Source organism: Myotis davidii, unplaced genomic scaffold (genome assembly GCF_000327345.1).
Source record: "Myotis davidii unplaced genomic scaffold, ASM32734v1 scaffold13, whole genome shotgun sequence".
In the NCBI taxonomy this organism is placed as follows: domain Eukaryota; kingdom Metazoa; phylum Chordata; class Mammalia; order Chiroptera; family Vespertilionidae; genus Myotis; species Myotis davidii.
In genome coordinates, this window is record NW_006286243.1 from 1,191,048 (window position 1) to 1,204,334 (window position 13,287).

The 13,287-nt window shown below is 44.7% G+C and overlaps 1 protein-coding gene across 1 annotated transcript in view; it reads left to right on the top strand.

The window, feature by feature from the left end:
* VWF (von Willebrand factor) overlaps positions 1 to 13,287 on the top strand; it is a 118,244-nt gene that overhangs the window by 82,607 nt on the left and 22,350 nt on the right. Inside the window, exons 35-41 of the mRNA XM_006757606.2 lie at positions 1,491 to 1,711; positions 2,927 to 3,119; positions 3,314 to 3,655; positions 5,172 to 5,371; positions 10,259 to 10,361; positions 11,370 to 11,444; positions 12,645 to 12,749. Coding sequence (XP_006757669.1) covers positions 1,491 to 1,711; positions 2,927 to 3,119; positions 3,314 to 3,655; positions 5,172 to 5,371; positions 10,259 to 10,361; positions 11,370 to 11,444; positions 12,645 to 12,749 — 1,239 coding nt within the window. The remainder of the gene's footprint in view (positions 1 to 1,490; positions 1,712 to 2,926; positions 3,120 to 3,313; positions 3,656 to 5,171; positions 5,372 to 10,258; positions 10,362 to 11,369; positions 11,445 to 12,644; positions 12,750 to 13,287) is intronic.

The following is a 13,287-nucleotide window of genomic DNA, read 5'->3' on the forward strand; positions in this document are numbered from 1 at the left end:
CTTGAGAAAAGCAATTTTTACTTCCTTTTCTTTCTTTCTTGTTAATCCTCACCTGAGGATATTTTTTCCATTGATTTTTAGAGAGAGTGGAAGGAGAGAGAGAGAGAGAGAGAGGAGTGATGTGAGAGAGACACATTGATCAGTTGCCTCCTACACACACCCTGAATGGAGCTGGGATTGAATTTGCAACCCAGGTATGCAAATTGATCGTGATCTTTTGGTGCAAGGCCAACACCTTAACCACTGAGCACACCGGCCAGAGCTCTTCCTATGTTTTTGTTGGGCACGTATGGTGGGCAGAGCCATTTTCATTCACTTGCCAAGTGTGAGCTCACACTATTTCTTTACCTTGTGACTTATTACATTCTCCTAGAAGTTGGGGCTGGATTCCTCAACAATATTCATAGCTGGAGTATTTGGGATCCCTTGCAGCATAGATGTCAACAGGCCAGGAGCATTCAGTACGGCCAGTTGGAAATGCCTGGCTGCTCAGGGACTTAGGGGAGTTTGAGTGGAAGAAGCTCTTGGAGAGGCTGCTCAGCTCTGACCGATGGTACATCCAGACCCACCATCTGTTAGTGGCTGTGCTGCCTTGGTGTTCAGGTGGAGATTGCCTGTCTGGGAGTGAGGGACGTTAGAGTAGCCTCACTGACTCACTAAACTGCCTCTAAGTTCTTTCTTGGGCTTTTATTTACCCACCACCATAGATGTGATCATGGTTTGTCTGGAAGCTCACCTCCAACTTCATCTAGGTCCACAGTGAGCTTTCAAATCATGTATGGCAGTGGTGCCTTCATGGGGGGATTTTCACGGAATCCTCTTACATAGATGCAAGATGATTAGTATTCCCAAGTGGTGTTGTAATTGGATCCTTGAGAATTTGTTGATTACATGAGTGAATGAGTGGCAAATGAGGGAGTGCTGAGACCCAACCATTTGTTTTGGCTTTGGAAGCATTTCTTGTGTGCGATCTCTTAAGGGATCAAGTCAACATGGCCACTTGTACTGTTAGTCACTTGGCAGCTGAAAGGACACACGTGTTTTTAGGTGAACTTTTTTTACAGTGAGATCGTGAGCTCATGCCTTGCTTAGCTCCTCATGATTTCAATGAGTCATAGCACCCCTAGAACTTAACTTTGTTTCTTGGTCCAAGGCAGAGTAAAGCATTCATTTCGCACGTTACAATTTTTTTTTTTGGAAATATGGTTCTATAATTTGCCACATTTTTTTTATGTAATGCTTGTTCTTGTAAGCTTTCTCTAGAAAAAGATTTAATGATTTAATGACCATGTGTTACTTACCTGAGGCACTCTACCTCTCAGAATCTCCGATTCCTAATCTATAAAAAGGAGGAAATGAAACTATAGGACTTCAAAGGGCCCGTTCAGCTCTCAACTCTGTTTATCCGTGTACACTTTGGTAACACTGCCTCTTTGTGTGGATGGGAGTTTGGATAATGTCACATCCCTCATTTGCTGTCCCTTGTCCAGGTGTGTGCATGGGCAGCTCTACCCGGCACATCGTGACCTTTGATGGGCAGAATTTCAAGCTGACGGGCAGCTGTTCATATGTTCTATTTCAAAACAAGGAGCAGGACCTGGAGCTGATTCTCCATAATGGTGCATGCAGCCCTGGGGCGAGGCACGCATGCATGAAGTCCATTGAGGTGAAACATAACGGCCTCTCGGTTGAGCTCCACAGCGACATGGAGGTGAGGTGCCTTTTGTGGGTCCCATGGCAAGGCAGCTACATGGACATGGTGGCAGTTGGTTTTAGCTGGCACTCCTATTAGAGACGCAGCCTTCTGCCTAACTAGCAGAGCACCACCTTCTTTGGAGGGGCTTCTTGCCATCTCCCTTGTTTTGGTGTGATTTCATGTTCTTCGGGGCCCAGTTTTGGTACCAATTTTAGGTAGCATTAAAATGTGAAGGTAGTGCCAGATTCTGGCACTGGTAGAAAATTGGGGTTGACAGCAGTACTGTTTACCCAGCAGGTATTATGAGCCCAGTGCCTCGGGCATGTCAGCTTTCCAAAAGAAACTATTTAGTGCCTAAATTAGGGCATTTGGAAATATGTAGGGCCTCAAGAAAATGTATGGCTCCAAAATTCAAAAAGAAAACTGCAAAACCGGTTTAAATAAATGTTTGGTTAAATGCTTACTAAAGGTTATATTATGCCAATTTCTTTACATGTTCATTTAGGAATCATAAATATTTCATTATGTGAAAACAACTTATAGGTTAGATCTCATTTTGCAAGAATTCTTGAATATGCACAGCAATCGCTGAAAAATCAGAGCTAGTCATATATTAAATGAGTAACTCACAGCCAAAATTTTAAAATTAGAAAGGAGAAAAAGCGTTCCAAAACGTTTACAACAAAAATAATATCGTGAGATGTGAATATATTGAATATGTTTGATATGCTATGTGATGGGGCCTCCAAAGAGCTCCTAATAACTCTCCCCCACAAAACCAAACGAAACCAAACCATACCAAACCAAACCAAACCAAACCAAACCAAACCAAACCAAACCAAACCAAAAACTTAAAATAGTCCTGTTAGTTGTTCCTGGAGACACTGATGAGCTGGCAAAATGGCAACTTTCCCACCCTATCCTGAAGGGGTTGTCCTCCTGCGTAGAGCACAAAGAGACTCAAAGTTCAAGGTGCTTCCACCACTGGGCTTTCAGGTTACAGGTTCATGGGTCTCTGTACAGTATTATAATAGTCTGTTTTCATGCCAAGCTCTTCAAAACTCCTTTATCTTAGAAGAGCTGCTGATAAACATCAGGGTTTGTAGATAACCCTGGAATTGAGTGTGGTGAATGTTGGAGACTGCTATTAACTTCAGGAAGAAGCTAAGGGTGAAATTTTAGGATTCCTTATTGCTGTGACAACTAATCAATATTTTCTTCTTTGGGCAGGTGGGGGTGAATGGGATTCTGGTCTCTGTCCCTTACATGGGTGGGGACATGGAAGTCAGCATCTATGGTGCCATCATGTATGAGATCAGATTCAATCGTCTTGGCCACATCTTCACATTCACTCCACAAAACAACGAGTTCCAGCTGCAACTCAGCCCCAAGACCTTTGCTTCAAAGATGTATGGTCTCTGTGGTAAGAACATCTTGAATTCTCCTTCCTTTTATATTTGTAAACCTTCCTTGCTCTACTCTCAGGTTCTTGGATGCTTGTATTGCTGGGTCCAGTAGCAAGTTTCAGATGCTGGTGGGGATGGAGAATGGCCAGGTCTCTGGCATCAATATGCTGGCACCCACAGCTACCAACCTTGTCTTTCCTTGTTTCTCTAGGGATCTGTGATGAGAATGGGGCCAATGACTTTATGCTGAGGGATGGCACGGTCACCACAGACTGGAAAAGGCTCGTCCAGGATTGGACTGTGCAGCAGCCGGGGAGGACATGCCAACCTGTTCCCGAGGAGGAGTGTCCCATCTCCAGCACTTCCCACTGCCAGGTCCTCCTCTCTGCACTGTTTGCTGAGTGCCACAAGGTCTTTGCTCCAGCCACATTTTATGCTATGTGCCAGCAGGACAGTTGCCACCTGGAGCAAGTGTGTGAGGCAATCGCCTCTTATGCCCACCTCTGTCGGACTAATGGGGTCTGTGTTGACTGGAGGACAACTGATTTCTGTGGTGAGTATCTATATGTACCCCCTAAAATTTGTGAATACCAACTAATTGTGGGTTTTCTCAACTTCTCTGTACTAGGATTCTTTATCTGGGTAATGAGCATCAAAATCCCGGATTTCTTCTGATCTAGGATTTCAGTTCGTATCAAAGAAGGTGGGAGATGTATAAGTAATTTGAGTGTTGAATTTCTATGTAAATGAAAACATGATCATTTATATTAGTATTCTAGTGTTCAGACAAATGTAATTGTAATGTGTTAGGCACAGACAGGCACCAGCAAAGTACAGAATAATCAGTCATTTTGAATTTAAAGTTCCACCAAGCTTTAGCAAAGCCTCGCAGAGTAGGCCATGCCTGAGCAGAATTTTGGAGTGTGAGTGGAATTTTGCCATTTGAATACCAAGAGTTTTCTTAGTTACAGATGCCACAGGGTAGATAGCTCCCCTTCAAGGTTAGCTTCCCTGTTTGGACTCGAACTAATATAATCTCTTACTCTTATTTGGTGGGGAGAAAGGGGTAGAGAAATGAATACGTACAATCATCTTGGAGTCTCAGGGTCTATGAGTTTATAATTATACAGCTGTCAGCAACTCTTACATGGGGCTGGAGGACTTGGGCATCCTAGTCGCAGCTCAGCTGGAGATGGGCACCAGTTTCTGCATCTTAGAATGAGACAGTTGGACTCGACAACCCCTAGGTTCCTTTGAGCTCTGGTTTTCTGAGTGCATGTGGATGGTACTGCCCCCTTTCCATCTGCCTGCAGATCAAAGGGCAAATGTTAGTTTCTGAGTTACCTCTATCATCTTCTCTGCTTAGCTATTTTTTTTTGGTCTACCTCCTATTTGTGCATAGAAAAACCCTGGATGCTCAAAATCCTTGGAGACTTTCTCTGCATTGGCACCATGAGAACCCGAGAAAGGGGCTGAGGAGGGCCAGGGGGGAGGAATGAATTACCTTGTAGCTTCTCTCCCAAGGCAATTCATCATACCTGTAGATTCCTTACTTCATTTTAAGAGGAGTTTGTAAGCATTAAATAGAAATGTATTCAAAAGAAAGAACCATGATACTTCCTAAGGACACACAGGTTTTATAACCAGTTATGATTAAATTTGGCTGCAAGTAACAGAAATAAAATTCTCTGTCACACAGTGAACAGAGGGAGGTGGCTCCAGCTGTTTCTTAGCCTTAAACTGGATTCTAGCTTTTTGCTCACCCTCACTTGCATGTGGGTTTTCCTTATAGTTTAAAATGAAGCTCTAGTTATCATATCTAAGTTCTGAGAAGCAGAATGGGTGAAGGATGGAAAAGGGAAAAAGGGTATGCATAGTTGTTTTTTTGAAAAAAGATTCCTGGAGGCTGCTATAGGAGTCTACTCTTCTTCCATTCATAGGTCAAAACTTTGTCACATGACTACACTTAGTTTCAAGGGAATTTGGGAAATGTAGTCTTTATTCTGGGTGCTTCTATTTCCCTCTGGTGGGTGTGAGCCATCCAGAGTGACCTCCTTCTCCATCTGCAGCTATGTCCTGCCCACCATCCCTGGTGTACAACCATTGTGAGCATGGCTGCCCCCGGCACTGTGAGGGCAATTCAAGTTCCTGTGGGAACCATCCCTCGGAAGGTTGCTTCTGCCCCTCACACCAAGTCATGCTGGAAGGTAGCTGTGTCCCCGAGGAGGCCTGCACCCAGTGTGTCAGTGAGGATGGAGTCCGGCACCAGGTAGGAGCCCTGGTCTTTCACATCCCATGGGGCTGCTTCTCTCTGGGTTCAGTAGGATGAAGTGTTCACCAGTGATTGGCCCCTTCTAACTTTAGCAGCAGGAGTTGACTCTTAAGGGGGTCATTAAGGGGTAGGGGAGCAGTAGGACATAGCGGCTTTTGAGTTAGATCTTGGTTCATATCTTGAGTCTGTCATATATTAGCTATGTTACTACTATTGCTACTACTACGTTTATCATTATATTCATGGAAATAGATTCTATAGGAACCCAAGAGAGGACAGGAAAAGAATATTTTTATGGTAATATCTACCATTATGATGATATATTATATACCTGGCATTGTACTAATCACTATCTATTCATTATCTCAAAATTTTTCAAAGGTGTGTTTTGCAGGATTTAACAGTTACCTGTGGTCAAAAGCATTTAAAGAACACTAGTTAGACAAGTTAAATAGGTTTCTTTATTGTAGGGATATTTAGAGTTTTTAATGTACTAATGTATGGCAAGTATTTAAGAGGGTTTTCACTTTTCAAACTTATCTGACCATGGAACTTGTATGTGTGGTGGATGAGTGAATGTGTATGTGCATGTGGACTAGGACTAGTCTCTTGGACTAGGATTCCAAGAACACACTGGATATCTCTCATCATCTCATAAATACAAAACATCTATGAGAAAACTAAGGCTTAGCTTAGGGCACTGCCCATGGGCACAGTTTGTAAGTTATGGAGCTGGGTGTTGGACTCAGAATTTGAAGCTATGTCTGACTCCAGAGAACTTGCTTGCTCCAATATATGAAATTGCCCTTTTACTAGGTCTTTGTGTGTGTGTGTGGGGGTGGGGGGTGGGGGGGGTGGGGGGGGGGTGTGTGTGTGTGTGTGTGGGTGTGTGTGTGTTGGGGAGGGGGAGTAGGGAAGGTTGATTTGTGTGGAAGTCATCAATTCTTTTAGCCTTTTAGGAATTATTGATACATTTTGAAAGGGTCGTCCCCCATCCTAAGATGACAGTCGTATCTTCCACAACATGTGTGTTTGTCAGATCTGGGGCAGTGTGTGTGTCTGTGCACATGTGAGTGTGTGCTGTTGTTCTGTCCTTCATCCTTGACAGTGATATTACAGAGCATGGTGGAGGGAGGAATACATTTGGCTTCTAGCAAAGGAGAATGTGTTCTATGATCATATGCTGATCCCCAGACCTAACATCTCTGTCATCACCAAGGAGGGCTTTATCACTAAGTGATAGGGTTTGGTGACTTGCCACTATGTTTAATCACTGCTAGGAGAGCTCCTGGGAAGGCCAGCTAACCAAACTGGGGAATGATGAAAGAAACAATTCCAGTAATTACACTGTTCCTCCCTGACACTGTAAGCCAGGAAATGGACTATTTTATTTGATTCTCCCCAAAGCTCTGTAGAAATGTTATTATATGTCCCACTGAATGGAAGAGGAAACCGAGGCTCAGATGGCACAAGGTGATAAAACTGGCATTCTTATTCACTACACCAGGTCATCCCATAGTGTCCTAGCCTGACATTGATCTCATCAGAACCCTGAGCTAAACTCTGAGCTAACTGGGAGTGCAGGTCAGCACGGGCATCCATTAGGCTGTTACTTGGGTGGCTCCACCTGCTCTTTTGTTGTTGGGCTCTATCCCATTTATTTTCACTGTGGGACAGAAAAACTCAGAGGGAAGCCCAGTCATACTCTATTGCTGTAGTTCAACTTGCCAATTTAAGTGACTTCCTGTACCACAGTATTCTCCAAACGAGCTGACAGAACCTTACACTGCTCTCCCTGCTTTGCACAGCTCCTGCACTCCTGCTGGGCTCCAGGGATGTGTACCATTCCCAGGTGGGGCTAGCACCCAGTGGCAATTGCAGACTGGTTTTGCTGCTGGTGGTAATATACTCTCAGAGGGAGGCAGATGTGGTCTCTCCTCCTTTCCTTCACATCCTGACGAGAAGTCAGCTCAAGCTTGCAAAGTGTCTCTGGCTCTGTGGCCACCAGCGGTCTGCAGGGCGCTGAAAGCAGGAAGCTTGTGAATTTTATTTTAGTGTCTCTACCCCTCTTTTCTCCACTCCTCTCTGGCCCTGTTTCCCCTTTCCCCGCTCCCTCATCTTCAGTGCAACACATCGGGAATATGCATTGACATGGTATAAAGAATCCTTCCAAATAGTGCGCTATTTTTGATATAGAAACTGTCTTATAAAAATATTTTAAAATCAAGTAACATAAAATGAATTAATTAAAACTATGAAGGGAACACAGCCAGTTGTAGTTATTTCAGAAAATACTACAGCTTACACAAATGAAAACAAGTATCTTATCCAGCCACCTGCAATTGCAGCTTTTACTTTCAAAGTAGAGTTAAGAACAAAAAAATCTAATATGAAAAATATTTCCATTTAATGAAATTTTTTAAAATGAAAAATAAAGGCCAGAAATTTTTTTCCTTCAGGGAAATAAACCAGGGTATAAATCTCTTGTGGTAACATCGGAAGGGCAAAATATTTACCAGTTTCCATAGCTCTTGTTTAGTTTACAAAGTGCACTGTAAAGACGGGAGCCTTTGTTGCCGGCTCAGAAGGGATCCAGAGCTGTGCTGGCTGTTCCTCTCTCCGTGTTGGGGAGCAGGGGGTGCTGTGCAGAGCAAGTACTGCTTCAGCTCAGCTCAGCAAGAACTGCCTCCATCACCCAGAAGCCTGGCGCCCCTGCCTGGAGCCTCCCTTTCTCTCTGATCTCTGGTGTTCTGTAACCTATACATTTCACTTGCTTCTTCTCTTAAATTCTCAGCTGTGGGCTGGTATTCCTTCTGTGACCTTGGGCTTTGAAGACTTCTAGGTCCCCTTGCCGTATTCTCTGTGGGCCATTCTTTTGTCATCTAAATCTTTAACTCCAGCTAGCTCTCATACCTGTTCTCCTGTCTCAGGAATTGTCACATCCTGGCCCTGGAACCTGGGCGGTTAGACAGGGCTGCCTGGAGTTGGCCTGTGCTGATGCAGGAGCGCCATCTGCTGGCCCACTTGCTGCATAACCCGGCATATTATGCCCCTGCACAGCTGGCTGCTGGCGGTTTTTAGAAGCTTAGCGTTAGCCAGAAAGGGCTTTTCCAGGGGCCCAAGATTCTGTCTCTTGTCTCAGGCAGGCCTCCTTAAAGCTGCCTGGGAAAATAAAAGCCCCCGGAGGAGGAGGTCTAGCACCCGTGTTTGGTCATCTATTGTGGTGTTGCCCACTCTCAGGAGAGTTGTAGCATTATTTATTCTTAAATTTAGATATCTGAAGTCCACAAAAACAGCCTCTTTAAAAAGCCTCCTTTAAAAGAGAGAAAAACCCCTCAAAACACATAAAAACTATAAGCCTCTTTTTATTTCACCACCTTTGCCATTTAAAAGTCGGGATACCTAAGTGTTACTGATATCTAGTCCTTAAACTACTATATTGATTGATTGATTGATTTAAAAAAGTATCCCCACCCCTGCCCCTCTGCCCGGCCTCTCGGCTCCCACCTCTGAGGCCAGCACCCAGGGCCTCTCTCTGTGTCTTCCTGGCCCCCAGAAATACTGGAATAGCAGCCCCTGAAGCCTTTTTTTTTTTTTTTCTGTTTCCTATTCCTAATCCCTCCCTCTCAGTCCTGCTACCCTCACCATGTTGGCCCTTATTTAACACTCTTCCTGGGAAGCAGGGTCCTGCTTATAAAACTCCAGGGCTGCCCCTTGCCCACCAACTTAAGCTCAAGCTCCTCAAGTGGGCATGGAAGGCCTCTACAATTGTCCACTGACCCACAGGACATTCTCCCCTCTGTTCCACACCCAGAATTCTTTCTCCTCCCCCAGCTTCCCCCCCTGCCCAAACCCCAGTGAACTGCTCTTCTTTGCCCTCCTGTCGCCCTTTTATTTTCCATTCTAAAAATCGCTTTATAGAGATATAGTTTACATAGAATAAACAGCAGCTAATAAAGTGTACAGTTTGGTGAGTTTTGACACGTGCACACTCCTATAAAACCACCATCACAACCAGGACAAGGGACATTTTCATCATTCCCCAAGGTTTCCTTGTGCCCGCTTTAATACGTCCCCTGACCCCCAGCTCCCATCCCCAGGCAACCACTGGTCTGCTTTCTGTCACTATAGATTTGTTTATATTTTCTGGAATTTCATATAAATGGAATCCTGTAGTATATACTACTTTTTTGGCCTGGCTTCTTTCACTCAGCATAACACTGTTGAGATCCACCTGTGTGTGTATTGTACTTTGATAGTCTGAGTAGTAGTCAGACTATTAATGGCTAAGTAGTATTCCACAGTGTGGATGTATCACACTTCATTTATCTCAGGCAGCTTTTCATGCATGATCTTATTTCCTCAAGTTGACTGTATTTATCCAAAGTCTGTCACTCTCACAGTCCCAGGGTCAGGCACTGTGACTGCCTGTGAGTGGCAGGTGTAGAACACGTGGTGTCTGGGGCCAGAATGCCAGGTTCAAATCCTGGGTGTGCCCTGGTCATGTTCCTTCTCTGTGACTCAATTTCATCATTTATACATGAAGATAATAATAGTGCTTGCCCGATAGGGTTATGATAAGGAACATAAAGTAAATAAACATACAGTCTGTAGGAAAAATATCTTGAACATATCTAATGCTAATTATTATCAGGAGGTAGCAGAACATGTTGTTAAAAGGATGGATTTGGGGTTCAAACCCTACCTCTGCTGGTTCAACCCCAGGACTGAAAGTGCCTCAACTTTCTTGTTTGATAAGTGGAGATAGCAATAAAAATATCCTCGCAACAAGGTTGTAGTGAAGGTGGGGGAACTGACTTCCATTTACTCCAAGGCTTTCTGCCCTAATGTCCTGCACCCCTTCTGAACCTCATTTTCTTTCAGTTCCTGGAAACCTGGGTCCCAGACCACCAGCCCTGCCAGATCTGCACATGCCTCAGTGGGCGGAAGGTCAACTGCACCTCGCACCCCTGCCCCACGGCCAGAGGTGAGCTCACCCTCCCTGGGGCACCCTCCAGGCCCTGCAGCCACCAGATCCACATGTGGATTTCCTGGGCCTGGCCTGTTTCCCAGGCCAGCCCACCCTTCCTTACCTCTCTGGGATGGGGTTCCCCTTGTCCCACACCTGGAATAGCCGCTCTCAGAGCTTAACCCTGTTTTTCTGTCCCACCTTGGCCCTCAGACTAGAGCAGGGGTGGGCAAACTTTTTGACTCGAGGGCCACAATGGGTTCTTAAACTGGACCAGAGGGCCGGAACAAAAGCATGGATGGAGTGTTTGTGTGAACTAATATAAATTCAAAGTAAATATCATTACATAAAAGGGTACGAAAGTAAACATCATTACATAAAAGGGTATGGTCTTTTTTTTCAATAGTTTTATTCATTTCAAACGGGCCGCATCCGGCCCGTGGGCCGTAGTTTGCCCACGGCTGGACTAGAGTCTCCTGTAGAGCACATTCAGGGGTCAACAGCCTCATTCTCAGAAATCCCACAGCCTGATACTTCACGGCCTCCCATGTAGGGCCTGTGCTGGTTTCTGTGGATGATAGTCTGATATATATATATATTACTAGATGACTGGTGCACAAAATTCATGCACGGGTAGGATCCCTAGGCCTGGCCGGCAATCAGGACCCATTGGAGCCCTCTGGCTGTCAGCTGGGCCCTTCCTTTGTTTCGTGCTGCCCCCTGATGGTCAGCACACATCATAGCGAGCAACCGAACTCCTGAGGACACTTTGCATATTAGCTATATATATATAGATTGTTGACACTATTACAGATGCCCCCATCCTCCCCACCTTTGCCCACCTCCACCCAACCCTTGCCACCCCTCCCCTGACCTTCACTGCTCTGTTGTCTGTGCCCATGGGCTAAGTATATTTATATTTTTTGGCTGCTCTCTTCACCTTCTTTGAGAGTCTACCACATTTTAGATCCTGCTCCAGGCTGTACCACTGTTTATTTCTCTGACTTGTGTGGCATTCTTTTCCAGTTCCCACATGTGGCCCATGTGAAGTGGCTCGCCTCCACCAGAACGCAGACCAGTGCTGCCCGGAGTATGAATGTGGTATGTGTCCCATCTTGGGCATTCTCCAGGGCCCAGGCCCAGCCCCAGGTGAATGATGTGGGTGCTGCAAGAGACATATGGTCTCAGGCACAGGAGATGGGCAAGGGCTGACTGGATTTTCCAAATAATGCAAAGAGTAACCTCTAGAAAATAGGATTTGCTGCCTAGAGAAATTCTGCAGTAAATCATTAAATGTCAGATTTGAAAGCATTAAATAAAGAATGGGGTAATCACTTTTGGGGGGAAGTGCTCAGAAATGGACTGAAGAGAAAGTTAGGCCAAAGTAGCCCATTTTCCTTTTCCTTTCTGAGGACCTTAGATGTGGAGAAGGCCACCTACAGGGCACCTTGATTTCAGCAAGTTATTTGTCAGAGGGTTTCATTATTGGCTTGCGAACTGCATAGTGAATAATAGGCTGAATAATGCTATAAGTAAGTGAATACAGAGCTGATGGAATTAGGCTTAACATGACAGGAAACCTCTGATGACCCTTCCCTGTCCTGTCTAGTGTGTTTGTTAATTGTAAAATTTGCAGTGAGGCAGATCTTACAGGGTGAGCAAATAGATCAAGGGACAGTGCAAGAATCTACAAAAGAATGAACTAATCTAAGAATTTTATTTATGCTGATGAAATTGATCAGGGACACATAGAAGTCCTGTGGGCAGGGAGATCTGACTTGAGAACAGCTTGTGTAAAATAGATCTGAGAATGTTAACAGTAGACAGAACTGAGGGGATCATTTAGTTCAAGTCCCTCATTTTGTAGACCTTTTAGGCTTCTACAGTGTGCTAGGCATGTTGCCTTCATTATTTCATGACATCCTTAGACTGACTCTATGAGTTAGAGTTCCCACTTTGCAGAAGATGAAATGGAGGTCTAGAGGGTTCAAGTGACTTGGCTGTGATCTGAAAGTCCTAGCAGATGACAGCAAAATCAATATGAGCTTATCGGATGATCTGGATCTATCTATCTATCCATCTATCTATCTATCATCAATCAATCTACATACCTACCTATCAACCTATCATCTATCTCCCCCCTCCACCTCTACCTCTATCTGTATCTCTACCTTTGTCTCATAATCACCACCTACCTAACAGAAATCTGCATGAATAGGACTATAGGGTGACACTCACAGGTAATACAAGAATAACCTTGCTAAACTCTGAGTGGATGTCTTTTTTTTTTCTGTCCCTTAGTGTGTGACCCGGTGAGCTGTGACCTGCCCCCGGTGCCTCACTGTGAAGGTGGCCTCCAGCCAACATTGACCAATCCCGGCGAGTGCAGACCCAACTTCATCTGCGGTAAAGCCTCCATGGAGAGGAGGTGGTGGTGTGGCCACTCTCTCCTGGCCTGTATTCTAGTTAGCTGACTCTAGTGGGGTTGGGGATGTCTAGGACAGAGGGATCAAAGTCACCCTTGGATTGAATCCTCTAATATTCTTCCCAGCTGCATGATGCTGAAGGTGTCCTGGAAGTGGGTACAGCCACAGGCATGTCCCTGTTGGGCTGTACTATGAGGCAATTGCGTGTGAGATGAAGAAGTCTCCAGACCTAATCTTTATTAACTCCCATCCTCCCACACACCACTGAGGGGAGGAAAAGTTTCCTTGGTTTGTCCTCATTACTGGATCTTATTCCCAACCAGATATACAGTTTTCTCCCCTTTGTATGTTTATATATCTAATCGCTAAATATTATAATTTAAGCATAGGGTTGTACTAAAGTAAGATGTGTCAAGAAACTGAGTTCTGTATTTAGATACTGCGAATACCCACTTTAACTCAAGTACAGTTCTTGTCCTGTTGATTTAGAATCTCTCTTGAGTTCCTAGATGTAAGAC